At 38.9% G+C, this 19,329-nt stretch overlaps 1 protein-coding gene across 2 annotated transcripts in view; it reads left to right on the top strand.

Moving 5' to 3' along the window:
• Nucleotides 1–5,100: 5,100 nt before the first annotated feature.
• The window catches only part of ATG5 (autophagy related 5), a 133,674-nt gene continuing 119,445 nt past the window's right edge, over nucleotides 5,101–19,329 (top strand). The window contains exons 1-2 of one of the 2 annotated variants that reach the window (XM_039237442.1): nucleotides 5,101–5,361; nucleotides 15,570–15,735. In XM_039237442.1, coding sequence (XP_039093373.1) covers nucleotides 15,628–15,735 — 108 coding nt within the window. In that variant the 5' untranslated portion in view covers nucleotides 5,101–5,361; nucleotides 15,570–15,627. Of the gene's footprint in view, nucleotides 5,362–15,569; nucleotides 15,736–19,329 lie in introns of those variants that run through there. The other variant, XM_039237443.1, reaches the window with a different exon arrangement.

Here is a 19,329-nt window from a genome sequence, read left to right as displayed (position 1 = left end):
ACAGAGGTCGATAAGGATTAATTATTTTCCCAAAACCTGGATGTGAGATTATAATGGAAGCCAGTCTTAGACCAAATTCCTTTGTTCATGCAGGTATTTATTAAACAAAATAGTTCATATAACCTGCTCTATCAGGTGGATGAGATCCCATCTCCCTCCCCTTTAAAGATGCTCTCATATCTCCTTGCAAAAAAGGTTCTCTTAAAGCAGGATAACACCATTCCTGAGGCTGAATTCCAAAACTTTAAAGATGCTCTCATATCTCCTTGCAAAAAAGGTTCTCTTAAAGCAGGATAACACCATTCCTGAGGCTGAATTCCAAAACTTTTATAGAAGACATAAGAAAATTTATGGATCAAGCTTCAGGCTTCATGGAATTCTACAGTCTGTTCATCCAAGAGTGGTAGGAATCTCTAAAATAGTTTAGTCAATCTACATATCTTAAGTACTGCTAATTTCATAAAGATTCTATCTCTAACAGTTATCATACTTTTGAGCAAGCCAAAAATAAACACCCATCTCTGACATTCACTATGCTAGCAAACCATGAGGTGTTGATCAAAATAGTGACAACAAACATCCTTGTGATCGCTGCTTCTGGAGTGTGATCTTTCCAATGTTGGTACCTGACCACCTCTGGAGCATGGAATTCTCAGTTTGGGCAATTAGAATTGAAACTTCACCTGGCACATGCTTAACCATCACAGTATGTATGCCAGAGTAGGTGAGAGTACATTCCAGAGTCATACCAGTGATCTAGTTCCAGCCTCTGAAATTCTGGTTTGCAGCCTTTCACATATAGAAATTCATCCCTGCTTTCTATGAGTTTCCATTCTAGAATCACTTGAGAGGAGTTATTTGAGTAAGGGTAAAAGAACAGAAGAATGGAAATCTAGTTGTGTTCTGGGAATACACTAGAGAGTGTGTAGCCAGATGGAAAAAGCAATAACACATTCCCCCCAACAGATCAGAAAACTAGCACGAAGACAAGATGTGGTATTGGTGGAGACACTTACTGCCTGGTGACTGGCGGACACTGAATCTGCTAAGAGCAGTGTGCCTTGATCCCTTTCAACTTTCCTTGCTAATAACTTTGAAATTGTTTAAGTAATAAAGGAAACCACTGCTCTCTACTTAAACTCTAAGCTACGAGGAAGAATTTAGTTCCTCAGGAGAAAGTGATCAGAATCATGGAAGGAAACCCATGTTCAGCTTAGTTTATTTCAACAAACATTTATTGCATGCCAGGCATCATGCTACCATTAAGGACGCACAAAAAGATTGAGAAAAGTATGAAGAGCGTTTAACCCAGATTGGATGGACCAAGGAAAACTTTCTTTCCTTTTTTTTTAATGTTTATTTATTTTTGAGAGAGAACGGGGGGGAGGGGGGGAACAGAGAGAAAGAGATGGCAGAGAGAGAGAGAGAGAGAGAGAGAGAGAGAATCCAAAGTAGGCTTCACACTGTCAGCACAGAGCCCAACACAGGGCTCGAGCTCAAGAAATGTGAGATCAAATCAAGAGTCAGGGGCTTAACTGATGGAGCCACCCAGGTGCCCCTTCCCTCCCCCCTCCCCAAAGAAACTTTTTAACACTTGAATTGAATGTTAGGGAATGCGTGGTATATGGCAAATGGGGGAGAAGGGATCTGGGGGATAGCATTTAGGGGAAGAGGGGTCTGGTGGAGGATAGCATTTCAGGCAGCAGGACAGAGGGATCAACGGCACAGAAGTATGACATAGGCTGAGTGCACAGAACTGCAGAATGTTTGATACTATTAGAGTCTGAAGTGCAAGACGGGGAGTGCTGGGAAAGGAAGGAAGGAACCAATTGATCATGCTAAGAAAGTAAGAATTTTCCCAGAAGGAATCATTAAAATGTTTTAAGTATCAGAGTGACATGGTTAGAGTGCATAATAGTGTACCAGAGCACTCCCTTATTTGCAGTTTCAATTTTCGGTTTTAGTTACCAGTGGTCAGTTGAGATCTGGAAGCAGATGATTCTCCTTCGGACATACCATCACAATAAGGTCAACGTAGCCTAATATTACATCACAATGCTTGATGATGTTCACTTCACTTCATCTCATCACGTAGGCATTTTGTCATTTCACATCATTATGAGAATGGTGAGTACACTACAGTATTTTGAGAGAGATCACATTCACATAATTTTTACTAGAGTATGTTATGATTGTTCTATTTTATTATTAGTTATTTTTAATCTCTTACCATGCCTAATTTATAAATGAAACTTTGTCATAGGTATGCATGTATAGGAAAAAACATAATATATATAACCAACTATTTGTGGTTTCAGGTATCTGTCGGAGGGTGGGTCTTGGAATGTATTCCCTGTGGATAAGTGGGAATGACTGTAATCTACTCTGGTTGAAGTCAAAGGCAAATACAGATGGAGCAAGGCTGGAATCAGGGAGGCCAGTTAGTGAGGCTATCCTAATAGCTAAAGTAAAAAATGATGAAGGATTTTAATAGGATGAGAGCACATTTTAACATGCCTATAGACTGAAAGAGAAATCAGAAGTGAGGGAAATTGGGGAGACAGGTTAACTGGTTGGAGCACAGTCAGAGGAGCTAGAAATGAAGTAGAAGAATTAAATATGACTTAACTAATTCATTCTCTGAAACTAGCAGGTTGAAGACAAAAGAGAGTAAATGGGAACTTTGTGTCAGGAAGTAATGGCATGTTAGAGTTCATGGGGATAGTAGAGACAACTTAGAGTTTAGGAAAGCAAATTTAAGTGAATTTGGAGCAAAGAAAGTTGTGATCCCATGGCTTTGAACCTTACAAGTTGTAAGGCATACAAAAATGAAAACCAGACTTTATAAGTGCAGACCATTATAGTGAGAAGAAAAGAAAGCATGTTATTAACAGAGATTTCTCTGGAGTCTCTCCTTTCAATCAATAATTTTGGAGGACTTTATAAACAAGTTCACACAATTTAAACAGCTGCCTGAGAATCACCTAGAATGAGTTGAGGCTTGGGGGAAATGGTAAGATCAGTCAAAAAGAGCTCTTTATAAGTTACCTTCATAGAAAAAAAATTTGAAAGATATAGTGTCATTGACTGAGAGATGAGACATAATGTTAACAAATGTAAACGACAAGGAGCAAATATAGAATTCTTCTTATTTCCGAATTTTTGCTCAAGGAGAATAAACACAAGATGGGAAAGAGTACAACTATTTAATAGGGACAGTGATAACTGGACCAGATCCAGGAGAGAGGTATGTCATGTGAATAACGGCTGAAAGAACTGACTGACAGTCATTAGCTCAAATGAGTTATGGAGTATTAGAGCTATATTTTTATATCTGGAGTGCTGTCTATTAGAGCAGGGGTTAGACATTTCTATTGCAGGTTGTAGGCACAAGGTTGGGAAAGGACAAGAGGAGAAAAGAAGAAAATAAGGTCAAAAGTTACAGGAAGCTGAATTTCAGCTCAACATAACAACTTTCTTCCTATTTGGTTCTCTATAGTTCCCCCTTCCCCCTGATTTTATTAGGAAATTTTCAAACACATACCAAGATTGAAAGAATCTTACAGTGAATGCCTATATACTCACCACCTAGATTCTATTAATAACATTTTACTGTACTCACTTGCATTATCACATATTTATCCATCTAACCATTCCTCTATCCATCCCTAAATCCATCTAATATTTTGGATATATTTCAGAGTAAATTTTATACAATTTTGGCTACCATTGGGAAAGTGAGTGTTCTGTGAAAGGGAGGCATAGACAAATGACCTCCAAAGGCTGAAGGAGCAGAGAGACTGAAGAAAAAGGCCTAAAGCCTAGCTTTATGAGAAATGGTTTATTAATGGATTTACTGACAGAAATACGTCTTGGGTGGCTTCAAGACCTCACCTCCTGTAAGACCTGCTTTTATAACCCTGGAGTCTGAGGAGTACAGCATGGTTAAACAAAAAGAAAGAATGTATGTGTGAAGAATGTGCTCAAGAGGGCTTCAGGTCACAAAGTGTTCATCATGTTGATTTGTCCAAGATGAGGTTAGTCTAGTTCATCTGGTGGGACATCTTAATTACAAGATTTTTTCACAGAAGCTAATGACTGACTATTGGGTATACTGCAGAGGGGATTTCTACATTGAGTAGGTGAAGTGGGCCAGATTACGGACTTCAAATTTTTGGATTGACATCCATATCAAGAAATGACTTTGCATTCTTATCCAGTGTACACCATATATATACCAAAGTAAAAAAAATTCAGGAAACAATATTTACCCTTAACTGGTGTGAAGCATGCCAGTATTTTCTGCTATATTTCATTTAAAAATGCCAGTCATTACACACTAAATTGGATGACCCACCAATGGGTTGTGACTCATTTGAAAATCACTGGACTAGTCAATCTCCAAGAAGATTTTTCGTTTTTAACGAATCCTGTGGCTCCTACTAGGATTTCCCTAATCTTTCCAATAATGAGGAACTTCTTTTGAGTCTCAGCACAGCACTGTATTTACCTAGCATGTATGGCATGCATAATTAAGAGAAAGACGTTAAATGCCTGATTAAGACTTATGGATAGATAAGATTCAAACACGCTTTAGGAGTTTTTAAATTGTTCTTATTTTCACAAACAAACGTGTAGATATGCATTACTGGATGGACGAAAGGGCTTCAGTACTCATATGTTTCAGTTTTCTGTTAACCATGGCTATTAATCCCTGTTGTGGCTCCGACAAAGTTAAGATCGAATGAGGAAAAGAAAATGCTTTGAAAACTAACATTTTATTAGTACTATTCTGCGAAGCCAGAAAAGGGGATGCTGCGGTCAAGCTCTATGAGGCAGGGTCTCAGTATTTTTAAAGCTCTCTATTTTACAATATTGTACATAAGTCTCTCGAAACACCACTAACTAGGGGAAAGGCGTGAGACGCCCCTAATACGATGCTGACCGTAAACTTGCCAGGCGTTTGACTCCCTATCCACACGCCCCGCTCCGCCTGCGCATGCGCTAGCGCAGCTCTGGCCTCCTCCCGGGATTGGGCGGAACGCGGAGGGTGGAGCGCAGGCCACGTGGGTTCCGTGACGTCATCTCTGGGCGCCGAGGGTGACTGGACTTGCTGTGGGCTTCCAAGGCCCCGCGGCGCTGCGGGTTGTATTGGCAAGGTATCGGAGGGCGGAAGTGCAGCATGGCTCGGCTCCGACCTCCGCGCCGCTGCTTTCTGCGGCTGCGCGGGCTCTCGGGACTCCAGGCTCCCGCGCCTCTGCGGGACAGTGTATCAAGCCTCCTGCGCCGCCGCCCTGCCAGACCGCGGGATCCGAGCGTCTTCTTCGGTGCAGGAAGCGGGAGAAGGAGCTGGCGTTTCTGGTGAGTGTGAGTGTGCGTTTGTGCGTGCCTGTTTCCGTCTTCCTAGGGTGGGGAAATGCCCGGAGGAGAAAGGTTGGGGAGGTGCCAGGTAGGTGTGGTAAGAAGGAGGGGCGAGTAGCGGGCGAGAGGAGCGCTCCCCCGGGCGGCGGTGGCTGGTTAAGGTGGTTCCTCCGGGGTAGGTGGGGATGGCCAGATGCCGCCCCCTCCGGGGACCTTGGGCAGGCCGGAGGGTGTAGCCTGTGTGATCTCTCTCCGGGAATCTGTCAGTTCCTTACTAAAGTAGGAAGCCTAAGGTCTTGTCCCAGCCTCTAGAGTTTATTTAGTTCAAGACGTGCATTTTTCGTAGAACAGTTATTTAAATCATAATTATTTCACAGGCACTTTGGTTCTGTCCTAATTTGGTGTGTGTTTTCTCCAGTTTATCTTCTCGACGGCATTCATTAAGTCTCATTTTAATAATAGTATATTTAGTACTAACGAAGTCATTTTCTCTTGGCAAAGAACTTTCACATTCTTTATACTTTGGATTATTTTGAAATCATACCTGAAACTTGAGGAACGTAGGGAAACAGGGTTGGTTCTGGTTTTTTTCTGGTGAGCACAGCATGTCTTAAGCAACAGTCGGAACTTAGAGACTGTCAGACATCACTGAACTTCCAAGGCTGTCCAGAATCCACTTGATGAATCTCAAGGAGTCTTTTGGACTGAGTACTTGGATTTGAACTTAACTGTTTGTGATTTGCATAGATGGATTTGTTGGTTAAATTTCTTTTTTTTTTTTTTTTAATGTTTTATTTATTTCTAGGAGAGAGATAGAGACAGCATGAGCAGGGGAGGGTCAGAGAGAGAGGGAATCACAGACTCTGAAACAGGCTCCAGGCTCTGAGCTGGCAGTCAGCACAGAGCCCGATGCGGGGCTCGAACCCACGAACCGCGAGATCATGACCCAAGCGAAAGTCGGACGCTTAACCGACTAAGCCACCCAGGCGCCCCTTGTTGGTTAAATTTCTAATTTGAAAGTAAAGATATTTGACTGAGGGTAGTAGTTGAGGGGAATTTTAGAGTTTTATGCTAGATTTGAGCATGTGCTGTGATCTTCAAAGGTATGCTGGTTAGGGGCGCATCGGTGGCTCAGTCGGTTAAGCGTCCGACTTCGGCTCAGGTCATGATCTCACGGTTCGTGGGTTCGAACCCCGCATCGGTCTCTGTGCTGACAGCCAGCTCGGAGCCTGGAGCCTGTCTTCAGATTCTGTATTTCTGTCTCTCTCTGACCCTCCCCTGATCCCGCTCTCTCTCTCTCTCTCTCTCAAAAATAATAAAACATTAAAACATTAAAAAAAAAAAAACACACCAAAGGTATGCTGGTTAAAATGGGGGGGGGGCGGGGAGAGGGAATGAGCAGAATGGTACTATCTGGCTCTGACTCTTTAGAATAATGTCCATACCTCAAGTGTAGGTTTTCTTTATTAATTTAACAAATACTGAGTGCCTGTTATGTGCCAGGCACTGAACAAAAAGTAAATAAAACAATAAACAGTGAATAAAACAATAAAAACTCGTGCCATCATGAAGTTCACTTTGAGCATGTGAAGGGAAGGCATTAATATAAAAATTAATTTAAAAATATGTCAGGTGGTGAAAAGTGGTAGAGAGAAAAAATAAGGGGAACAAGGACTGTTGATGGCCTGCATAGGAAATTGCAGTGGTGGCTTTAGAAAAGATGATATTTGAGCAGAGACCTAAAAGTGATAAAGAAGGGTTTCATGTGGATGTAGTGGAATGAGGCATTAGACCCACTACAAAGTCCCTGAGGCAGGAACTTATCTGCTAGTTTGGCTGGAACTGAGTGAGCAAAAACGGGGAGGAGTAGATAACCAGATCAGAATGGGTCCAGGTCATATACCACCTTGTAGGACTTTGTAAGAACTTTAGTTTTTACTTTGAATGAGATGATAGGGTTTGAGTAAAGGAGTAGACTGATCTGACTTGTGTTTAGAAGGATCTTTTTGTTTGCTATGTTGTCTGTTTGCAGAAAGGGCAGAAGTAGGCCATTTATCCAGGTGAAAGGTCAAGGTGACTTGAATCAGTGTGATAATAGTGCAGATGGTGAGAAATAACCAGATTATGGACTTGTGTGTAAGCTAGAGCAATCAGGAATGAAGAAGGGCCAAGGATGAGTCCAAGATTTATGGCCTTAGCAACTAAAGAATAGTTACCACTTAGTGATTTGGGGAAGACCACAGAGTAACAGGGAGATAAGGAAGAAGGTCTGAAATCATTTTCTGTTTGGACATGCTAAATTTTCAAATGAAATGTCAAAATTGTGTAATATATATAAAACTAGAGTTCAGAAGAGAAGTCCGGGTTGAAGATATAAATGTGGGAATTGTTAATGTAGAAATGATGTTTAAAGCCGTGAGTGATCTCCAAAGGTGTAGTTCAAGGAATGAGTCCTGGTGCACTTCAACATTTGGAAGAATTGGAGAGAGTTAGGAACTATTCCCCCATAGGATTGGGCTGTTAATTAAAACCGGTTGATAACCACTGATAGTGGAACAGTAACAGGATAGAAGGAAATACAAAGCCAGTTCATTAGCTGCGAGAGAGTGAGGAAGGAGATATGAAAGTTAGCGGAGAGAGGCTATGAAATGGTGATCTAGGACGTGGGAGGATTAATGGAGTAGGGAAATGTAGGAACACTGGCCAGTACTCAGGGCCTACTTTTGAGGTTAGTGTTCATGAATTTAAAAGGAGACCAGCCAGCATAGATTACTTTTAGATGTTTTCAAATTTACTAATAGTTATTTGATATTTTAAGTAATTTCTAGGTAGTTGGGGATTTTGTCAGCAGAATAGCTTCAGGTAATAGGTTAGCCTTTCTTGGTTTGTGGCGTGAAAGAGATTAATCGTGCATTATGCTTTTATCATGTTGTGCTGTTGGCTGGGCACCTGCTTTTTTCCAGGCTTTGAATTAATTGCAGAGATTGCAGCAGTCAGGAAGTAGCCCCTGTCTACCAGAGCTTACTTCTAGTAGCCTGCATCATGGGTTGTGATTTCTATGCTTCCAAAACATTGCCTTCTAATTAGATGCATGGTGATGATAGTGTAGTGAGAGGGGAAAATATTCTTGTAAAATAATGAAATTTGCTGAATTTAAAGTTTATTTATTTTGAGAAAGAGAGAGAGAGACACACAGAGCAAGTATGCATGCAGTGTGCAAGAGGGGGAGGGGCAGAGAGAGAGAGAGAGCAAGAGAGAGAAAATCCTAAGCAGGTTCCACGCTGATGCAGGGCTCAGTCCCATGAACCTCGAGGTCATGACCTGAGCAGAGATCCAAAGTCGGATGCCCAACCGAGGCACCCAGGCAACCCTGAAATTTTCTGAATTTAAAGTGTGATTGTATTGATTGGGAGAAGAGTTTAGCTGGAAAAATTTCTTAAGTAGCTAGTGTAACTTTTCAATTTATATATTTTCTATATTTTCCAATCATTTAATAAAAATTCCAGAATCTGCTATGTGCTAACTAATGCCAGTATTGAAGATCCAAAGTAAATATGACTCCATTTCTGCTATTGGTGAACTCACAGTTCAGTGTGGGGAAGGGCAAGGGACAGATAAGGTAAACATAACTGCAGTGCCTGGTTATAACATGCTATCGTAGAGGTAATTAAATTGGAGATTCCTTAGTGGAAAGCTTTCTAAAAAGCTGATGGTAAGCTGACTCTTAAAAGAGGATTGAGAATTGGCCAAAAAGAAGAGGAAAGGATTTTAAACAGACAGGATGTGGAAGCATGAAGAAACCATGTATTAAATACATGCACCATTTACTGAGTGGTTACCAGGTGCTAAACACCCAACAGCCCTGTGAAATTAGAATTATCTTCAGTTGACAAATATGAGGTTCAAAGATGTCAGGTTTGTTTTGCTAGGACACATGGCTTTTAGGTGGAAGTCTGGGTGTAAACCCATGTCAGTCTGATTTCAAAACTCCTTAACCATTAATCTGTATTGCCTGCTGTCCGCGTTTAACTCTTCCCTGTCTTTGTTCCCTCAGCCAGTTTCTCATCAACTTCTATTCATTCTTCCTTGGAAAGACCTCATATCTGTCTCTTATCTATCTACTACTACGAGTCTAGGCCAGGCACTCATTATTATATGCCTTAGTGCTGAAATTGCTTTCTGGCTACTCTCTCTTGGACGTGGGATCTCCTTTTGTGCACTACGGGGTAATTGTTTTTATTTCACCATATCAAACCTTCCAGGCTTTGTAGGTTGGATGAAATTGAGAACCCATGGTCTACGCTTTGGTGTGCTTCATGATTTTACATTTACAGATTTGACATTAAAGAAATAATTGCTTTTATTTCTCAGCAATTACTATGTGTCCAGTACCATGTCAAACACTTTATAGATTTTTTCCCCCTAGAACAACCTGGTATATTTTATAGGTAAGGAAATTGTAGTAAAGTGACTTGCCTAGGATCACAGGTGATATGAAAATATGTTGCAATGTCAGCTCTTTCATTATCTACTACTCTTCCCAACTCAAAGTTTCCTAAAATATTGGTACACATATTGCTCTTGCACATTTTCGGCCTCTGTTGGTACCCTATTTGGAATATTTATCTTTATTTTGTATTCTACCTTTGGAATATTCTACCCATTCTTCTATATTCTATCCATCCTTCAAGTTCCATATTTTTAAAATTCTTCCCTGAACACTATAAGACATATTAATATTTTCCTTCTTCCTTTCTACCTTCCTTCATTATGAAAGCTTTCATAAAATAACATCTAATTATAACTATGGACATTTGGAATTGGAAGGCATGTTGGCAACCAGTATGACATAAATGAAAGAATACGAGATCAGAAGTTAGAGATAAAAGTTTTTTAAATGTTTTAATTATTTTTGAGAGAGCGAAAGTGGGGGAGGGGCAGAGAGAGGGGGACATAAGATACAAAGGAGGCTCTGCGCTTCTGCCCAGTGTGAAGCTTGAACCCATGACTGCAGGATCATGACCTGAGCTGAAGTTGGATGCTCAGCCAGCTGAGCCACCCAGATACTCCCAAAATCTTTACTTATAAGTCCATAAGTGTTGTAGTAGAGGAAAAGTAAAAGTACAGTGAGGAAAGAAAGGTTTTACCTGAGTTATTCATAAAGGCTATTTTGAGTTTGGTCCTAAAGGATATTTAAGTCAGAAGACAAGGTAGGGAAGATTACTTCAGGGTTAAGAACCACCAGCATGAGCAAAACCTTGGAAAAGATACGAAAGTGTGTGGTATGTTTAGTAAATTAGGAGATAATATCTTCTGGACAATGCCTGAGGTTTTAAAAGGTTGTTGTAATTGTTATTATCACTACCATCATCATCTCATATGCTCTCAGCACCTGCCACAAAGTTGGGCATTTCAAATGATCAAATATTTATTGACACTCTATTGAATGTTAATAGCAATGTTCAATTTTGAGACACACTCTTGTTCTGTAAATTATGATAGACACTTCATAGCACCAAATTATAGGCATTATTCTAAGTGCTTTACATGTATTAATTTTCATATCTACTTTATGGGATAAGTGCTGTTATTCACATTTTACTGATGAAAAAACTGAGATACAGAGAAGTTGACTAACTTGAGGTCCCAGAGTAAGTGATAAAGCTAGATTTAGAATCCAGACAATCTGGCTCCATATTCTACATTTTGAACACTAACATTGTAATGCCTCTCAAGAGTTAAATTTTGATTTTCTGCCTCTATTTTAAAAAGGATGATCGAGGGACACCTGAGCAGCTCAGTCGGTTAAGCTTCCGTTTTTGGCTCAAGTCATGATCTTGCAGTTCATGAGTTCAAATTCTGCATTAAGCTCTGTGGTGACAGCTTAGAGGCTGGAACCTGCTTTGGATTCTGTGTCTCCCTCCCGTTCTACCTTCATTGTAGATGATTATTAATTAATATTGAAAGACTAACATTTTGTGATTCTATAAATTTGGACCTGTGTATTCTGAGGCAGTTAGTATCCTTGTTTGAAGTTTTCAATAAATCTATTTAGAAGTTGCTGTGGTTTGGAAAATTTGTATTGACCAACACATTATGCCTTCAGCTCCCTTGGCTCAGTTAGCTCTTCCCTTGAGGTCCTGCAAGGAATATATACGTAAGAAACAGTGGTATATGGGAAATAAGCTATTCATTTATCTTTCATCAGTTATGTACTTAAAGTTTTACCTCTGAACTTTGGTAAAGTCTTCTAATCCAGCCCAGTTTACCAAAATTCTGCAGTGGAATTTTAGGTACCAAACCAATTAAAGATAAGTCCATACTTCTATCATTGTTGGGCAGTCTCCCAGAAACAAAGAGAAAAGGGAGACATTTGCTATTTTTATTGTTCCTGACACATGAAAGGAGAAAGCAGAACATCCCATAGAAAGAAATAGCAGCATGGTCAATGGCAGAGTAGAGGGGAGAGGAGGAAGCCATACCCAAATGCATATTTGTATTTATGGTGACCCCTGCCTGTTAAGAAACAAGGCTCAAATGGTATCTTGGAATCTGACAAATCAGATTATTATTCTTTCTTGAGACGATAGTGGCTGGAAAAAAGGGAAGAACTTGTAGAAATAGCTTTTCCTTAGGTGGCTGTACCCATTTTAATTTTTCGTTTTCTTTTGAATTATACTGTTTATGTATTTTTCTGAGGCAGAAAAATTATCCTGTATGACAATATTGATAGTGACTTTCAACTTTAACATTGTATTTAAATGTTCTTAAAATCTTTTAAGAAAGTAGCTCTTTGCCTCATTTTTTTTTTTTTCTTCCTGAGCAAGAGAGGAATCTACGTTGTAGCCAATGGTTAATTGGATGCATGGTGGTTACCCTGCTTACCACCTTTGTATTAGATTCTGCCAGAGTCTAGCTCCGGTCAGGTCCAGGGTCCCTGAAGGATGGATGGTGCTGGCGAGGGAGGGATGAAAGAGGCGCGAGATTCTTTCTGGTCACCAGCCAGGCTTCTCGCACTGTCTGAGACTCAGCTTTATTTTATGATTTAGTGTTTGGGGAATGGCACAGGAGTGGCATTCTGATGATAAATCCTTTTATCAGTAAAAACTTTCTAGAACATTGATATGAAAAAGGATGGGGAACAGCCTAGAGGTGGCATTAGTATTGTAAAGGCAAAAGTTAGTTCTTGTGATTTCATTGTGGCCATGTGTAGCAACATGGATGGACCTTGAGGGTGTTATGCTGAGCGAAATAAGTCAGGCAGAGAAGGACAAATACCATATGTTTGCACGTATAGGAGGATTAGGAGGAACTTGACGGAGGACCAAGGGGGAGAAGAAGGGCGGAANGCTGAAGGGATAGTACAACCAACACACTGACGTTCAATGCACCCTCACAGAACCCTCACGTCCCTACACAGGATGTACTGTGTTGTTATGAGAAACCTGAACCAAGTAGAGAGACAAAGACTTAACAGAATTCTGTAACAGTTGTGACGGTCCAGAAAGGTAGAAGAAACCTTATGAGAATATCAAAAGGAACATGTCAAAAAACCTGATGGTTTTTTTCCACCTCATTTGGGCAGTTTATTAGCAGTGGCATATTTCTCAGGGTCTTGAAGGCCAGAGAAGCTGTGTTCCCTCTACCTCCAACTCACCCTATTGGGAGTGCATCTGCGCCTCCCATGGTGTGTAGCTGTCTCTGTATTGTAAGTTGTGTGGCTTGCCCACATTCCCGGAACCTGTATTTTTTACTTGGGTCTACCGGCGTCTTTTAATCTATCACTCACTCCCGTGAATAGTGCCTCTCACAATAACAATCCTAATGGCTGGCGTTATTATCTCTATTTTATGTATAAGACTTAAGAAATTGCCCAAGGTCATTGGGCTGGTAAATGGCAAAGCTGAGCTTGAACTTCAGGTCTGTAGGACTCCACAACTCATCCTCTTAACCTCTACCTCAAAGTAGACATACTTCAGGTGATTGTGCTTTGGAAATATCAAAATCTGACTGTTCAGAGAATTAACTTTAAAACCGCGAGCAAAGAATAAGAAGAGCAGATGGAACTAGAAGACAATGCTGTGACTGAACCTAATCTAATCTTGGCGTATGGGCCCCTTATGAAATTATATAAGAGACTGGGATCTAATAAAGAATTGTGTCCAAAAAAAAAAAAAAAAAAAAAAGTTAGTTCTTGTGAGCAGGGGTCACAAGCCTGCTCATCGCTTGATTGGGAGGTATTAAGAAAAACAGGTCTTTCAGGAATGCAGTGTTGCTCTCATAACCACAAAAGAGGTTCCTACAGTAAGTTCCTTCACAAAGTGCAATCAGCATATCAAGGCCAGAATGAGTCACTCCTAATACCAATCAACAAGGTGACTTGGGGGTCGGTACTAAAGCAGAAACGATTGGGTGAGGGTGGATATTGGTCGCCGTCTGACGGTAAGAATCCATGCCACTTACCTTAACCTCACAAGGAGTTCTTTCTCAACCTGTGAGTTCCGAAACGTCTCCCAACAGATTCAACTTTAGATTTACTTATTTGCCATAACTTAGATTTCATTATTTCCTGTCACCAATAAATTTATTCAAAAAGAATGAAGTATTAATGTAGTCAGGAGGTAGTGCGATCTTTTCTGTTTTCATTGAGTTAATTTTACGTGATTTGTAAACTTGGGGATTTTCTGCAGAGAAATTCAGTGTATTGTTTGAGTTTGAAGCCTGTCAGGGTGGAATTATATGAAGTGTGAATGCTTGTGTCATTTGCTTAAAATGGTGGCTTTTATGGATATACTTCAATAAAAATTAAAACACTGTAACATGTTGGAAAGAGCTCTAGACCCAGTTCAGTAACTCAGTGACCAGAGTTGTTCTCCTGGTTTCACTGTTACTTAGTGGTCTTGTAATGTTTATCCTGGTGTGACTATTATTTAATGCTCTTGTAATGTTGGACAGAGTTTTTCACCTCTTTTAGTTTATTTACCTGTAGATAATGTCGCATCCATTCGACCTCCAAGGTGCATTTAAGTATAGTGATACAGAATTCAGAACTCTACTTGAGGTTTTCTATCTTTGACTAATAAATTTATAGCAGTCTTGATATACTTGGCATTGGTCAGTGGACAAGAGAAGAGAGAAAAGGCTCCTTTAATAATTCAGTGTTGTAATTGGTATTTGGCTAAACTAAAATGATTATTTTAAATGTTTCCAAAGGATATGCGAACGTACGAAAGATAGGATATATATAAATAAATATATGAGTACAAAGATATTGAATCTCATTATCAGGTACCAACAGTATTGATTTCTGGATTTTACTCATATGGCATATTGTGTTCTTACCTAGTTGTGGAACATCAGTGCTGGAAGACACTTGGATATTACATAGGTCAAAAGCCATGTTCTTCTGTCATACCCAGAATATTTCACTGTGTGGCCTTAGTGCTATATTTGTGGTATAGGGGATATTTTAAGTTCAGAGTAGAAGCATTTACTACTCATTGGGGCAGAGGATTGTGAGCTGGGTTTGCACAGTGGGTAAGATTTGAACAGGTGAGAGATGAACAGATTTGTCAGGGGGAATATTAGGGAACAAGGTATTTAAATTGCCAGCCTTGCTAGAGAGTTTATAAAAAGAAGTATACTAAGTAAGACTGGAAATATTGGTGGAATCAAACCATGGACAAGATGAAATTTAGAATAGGAATAGGTTGATACAAACATTTTTTTTCCCAGGATGAGAGAGATTTTTTTTTTCCCCCCAGAAAGAGCGAACTATCTGGATGGAGTAGGAAAGGTTGAATACATTAGGTAGGGCAAGGATAATTGTGGGGATGATAGTTTAGAGTTGGACTAGAAGAGACCATAGGATAGGGGAAGACTTCACTTTAGATGAGCAATAGACTCTCCTGGGGCTTGAGAGAATGATACAAGTATAGCTTCACTTTGGCTGTGGTTCATTAGTTGCATAAGTTAGCATACGTAATTTTGAATTGCTCACTTCTGTGATCCCTTTAAATAAATAATAGCTCTGCATTTAGAATTTGTTGTACTGATTCTTGCATTTATTTTAAAGAATGCTGATCACACAGTTTTTTGAAGTGAAAAGTCTTTATGGAATTCATTTTTTTCTAGAACCTTTCTTTGTTTTAGAGCAGGTTCATTTATCTTTACAAGGATGTGACTAATGCTCTTCATTTTATTTTCAGTTTGGCTTTGGGTGAAAAAAGAATTTAGCCTATATGCACTGCTTTAACCACTGGAAGAATGACAGATGACAAAGATGTGCTTCGAGATGTCTGGTTTGGACGAATTCCAACTTGCTTCACCCTGTATCAGGATGAGATAACTGAACGGGAGGCAGAACCATATTATGTAAGTATGTTGATGGTGGAAAATGGGATATCTAACTTTGTCCATTTTTGTAAATAAAGCTCTAAGAACCTGAAGGCTGTTATCCAACATTTTATATACAATTAGTACTTGATTATTATAGAAAAAATTAGAAAACACAGATCAGCAAAAGGCAGGAAATAAAAAATTACCTCTAATCCTACTATCCAGAGGGAAAAAAAATCACTGTTGATATGTAGCTGTGGGACCTTCTTGACATTCTTTTTCTCATGAATATGTATGTATATAATTTGTGATAATGGAATCATAAGTTATGTGCTATAGGAGTTATTTTGAAAATAATAGATTCAAATTTTGATTCTTCTGTATTTAAGTGGCTCCAAGTAACTATCAAATTTTTTTAATAGCTCAGTGAACATATAACGTGTGTTTTCATCTGTTGATAAGCTAATATGTATTATATAAGGCATATTACTTAATAACAGATTACTGTATGTAGTCTTGTAGGTTTGAGTTAGTGTCACTCTCTGTTCTAAAAAAACAGTATCAAGTGTCTTCTGATTTTAGCCTGCTTTTCTTCCTTCTCTATGCACATGTATAATCCAAACTTATGCATCTGTCACTCAAAGATAATAATACTCTGCCTTTTTACTGAATATTCAGGCCCTAAATGGTAAAGATGTTCTCAGTTGTCATTATTTTAGTTTTGTTGCAGATACACAGAATATTGTTATAGGGGATCTGGAAAAGTGGAAATGTATTTGTGGTGTTGGATTTTCTTGTTTCACGTTAATAAAGCTCACCCTTTGCTTGGTTTCTTCTCTGCGTGAGAGGTAGCACTGCTTCTTGCCTGCTCTAGCTATGGGAAGGCAGACTGGTGGAGGAAGCCACTTAAGAAGCCCACTCGCTTGCTTTTTTGGATCCAGGAGCGGTTTCATTTGTCTCTGTGTCTCCCCAGCACCTGGCATAGGTCATGCAAATGGTGGTCATTCAGTGGATGAAAACCTCCTGCATTCATGTTGGGATTTTATTTTACATTTCTCTTTGGGTTTTCTCACTGAAGATAATTTCAGAGAAGGCAGGCAGTTTTTTGTTACTAGTACTCAGCTTATCATAACTGAACATATACATTTAAGTCACTTTAACTTTGGAAATCTTAACAGTTTTCTTTTCTGCCTTTAGAAGAACTTCCATAGTTAAAAACAAAATGTGGTCACAGTTTATTTTTAGAAGAATTTAACTTGTTAGATTTATTTATTTATTTTTTTACTTCTTCTGTAATGTGGGTTAGAATATCACTTATGTTTTGTTTCCAAATTAGTTTCTGTTATTTTAATTAAAGCTTTTCACTTCAGGCGGCTTTCTAATAGTATCTAAACAAAGGAGTGTATGTGTCTCGTTGGTCAAAGTGGCAAAATATGTAATTTCAGTCTGTTTACTTTTAAATCCGAGTATGATGTTTGACAGCATTCTGTAGTTAAAAAAATCCTAAGTAAAGACTACAGTGTTTTTCCTTCTTTATATATGAATCTGTTAAATATGAAAAGATTACTGTGAAAGTAGAGTGTAAGTTGTTTTCCAGCAGTTTCTAATTGAATTGAAAATAGCAGCAAGTATTGGTTATATCTGTAGGAGAAAGAAAATTGTTTGGTCTAATTGGTAATTATTTTTTTAAATGGGTTTTCCCTAATTTTTCACCCAAAAGAAACTCATATATTATGATTATGTTTTTGAAAAATGTTGGGGGTGACAGACATATATACATTTTAAACAAAAACTACAGTTTAAAATCATGTAGCATAATCTAGATTTTGTTCTTTAAATACATACATACTTAAATATTGGTTAATACACATAAGAAAATATACAAAAACATCAGCAGTGGTTAGCCTTAGAATTATAGGTGAGAATGGCAGTGACAGCATGGTTTTAGTTCATATGTGTCTTGGTTGCAAATTAAGCTTGAGGATTTTTAGTTGCGTTGGTTTATAATAATGATAATATTTTAAAGATTCTGGATGAAATGAGGTAAAAATATAAAGCCTGAGGGCCAGTATACCTCTTTCCTAAACATTTTCAAAACTCAGGTGAGGTGATATAACAGGATTGTCACCATGGCCTGAAAAGTCCTCTCATGTTCAAGTGGATGTGTAGTAAGGATAGGTGAATGAGAATATACTTTTTTTTTAAGATTTTATTTTTAAGTAATTCCTATACCCAAAGTAGGCCTTGAACTCACAACCTTGAGATCAAGAGTTGCATGCTCCGTGGACTGAGCTAGCCAGGCATCCCTATAGTTTTCTTTTTATAATGTTCATTCCTTATTTCTTAGAAACTAGATTTTAAATTCTACTTCTACCAAATTTATAAATTAAATTTTTATTCAGAGTCTTTGCCATTGGAAAAGAATATTAATGTTAAACATATTCCTGTTTATTTCTGCATTTTGGTTTATTGCCTATGCATAAATCTCCTTTCAACCTACATCCCATATCTGTGTCAGAGAATTATACATTTTGCAGGGAATATCAGGAAGGAAATTTGTTGGAAACTAGGCAGTCTTCCAGTTTCTCTTGTTGCTGTTATATTCATTTAAACTGTTGCTTTTCATTTAGATTATCTAATATGAAAATGTATATACTAACAGGCATTCATATTTTGTGACTTGTTATAAGAGGAAATCACACCATCAGACCCATGGTCATAAATCTGAGTGGACTGTAAACATTATAGAGCAGTCCTTTTATGTTTCCTTAGTCAGCTTTCTCTATTCTCCTCTAAGACTAGTTCTCTGAGGCCTGACCTTATTTTTCACTCTGAAGAGGTGACCTCACTTCCTGCTTTCTTAACCTTCTGTCACCAAGTCTCCTAAACATATCTGCATTCACACATACTGACTTCTACTGACTTCTCCTTCTGTCTTGTTTTAATGGAAGAGGTCAAGGCCTAGCTTTCTCTCTGCCCTGGATCCCATCTATGATCTTCTCAGGAAGCTGGTGGTTTCTGATATTCTCCTATCTCTACCTCTGCCTTCTCTCTTTCTTTTACTTTCAGTTTCTACCTACTAGCTCCTTCTTTGCAGCATTTATATTATCTTAAATCCTTCCTATCCTCAAACCACCTTCTGTTGACCCCGTCTCTCTTTCAACCTCTTGCACTCTCTTCATAGCCAGACTTGGGAAAAAGGGTGTCTGTACTCATTGTCTCCTTCCCACCTCCCTCTTACCTTACTGTAATTACATTTTCGCACCACTCCAACAGAACTGTTCTTGCTAAAGTCACTAATGCCATCTCTTTTGCCAAACCTAGAGTCTGATTTTGAATTTTCATTTGCTTGATCTCTCAGTGGTGTTTGATGTTGTTTTGGATGTTTTCTCCAGTTTGTGGCATTGTTCTTTCTTGCTGTGCAGTGCCTGTTTTTGCTTCTACTATTCTGGGTTTTTGTGTTTGTTTGTTTTGTGTTTTTTTTTGGTCTCCTTTCCCAGATCTTCCTCCTTTGCTTCTTCCTCCTCAATGTTGGCATTCCTTGGCACTTTGCTTTTTTTTTCTCCCTCCACTTCACTCTTTCCACCCCTGGAGCTACCGTTTTTGTCTCTTGTTGAGTGTTTTCATCTT

The sequence above is a fragment of the Hyaena hyaena genome, unplaced genomic scaffold, assembly GCF_003009895.1.
Source record: "Hyaena hyaena isolate Hyena2069 unplaced genomic scaffold, ASM300989v1 scaffold_123, whole genome shotgun sequence".
NCBI classification, from domain to species: domain Eukaryota; kingdom Metazoa; phylum Chordata; class Mammalia; order Carnivora; family Hyaenidae; genus Hyaena; species Hyaena hyaena.
This window is presented reverse-complemented; position numbering and strand designations above follow the sequence as displayed.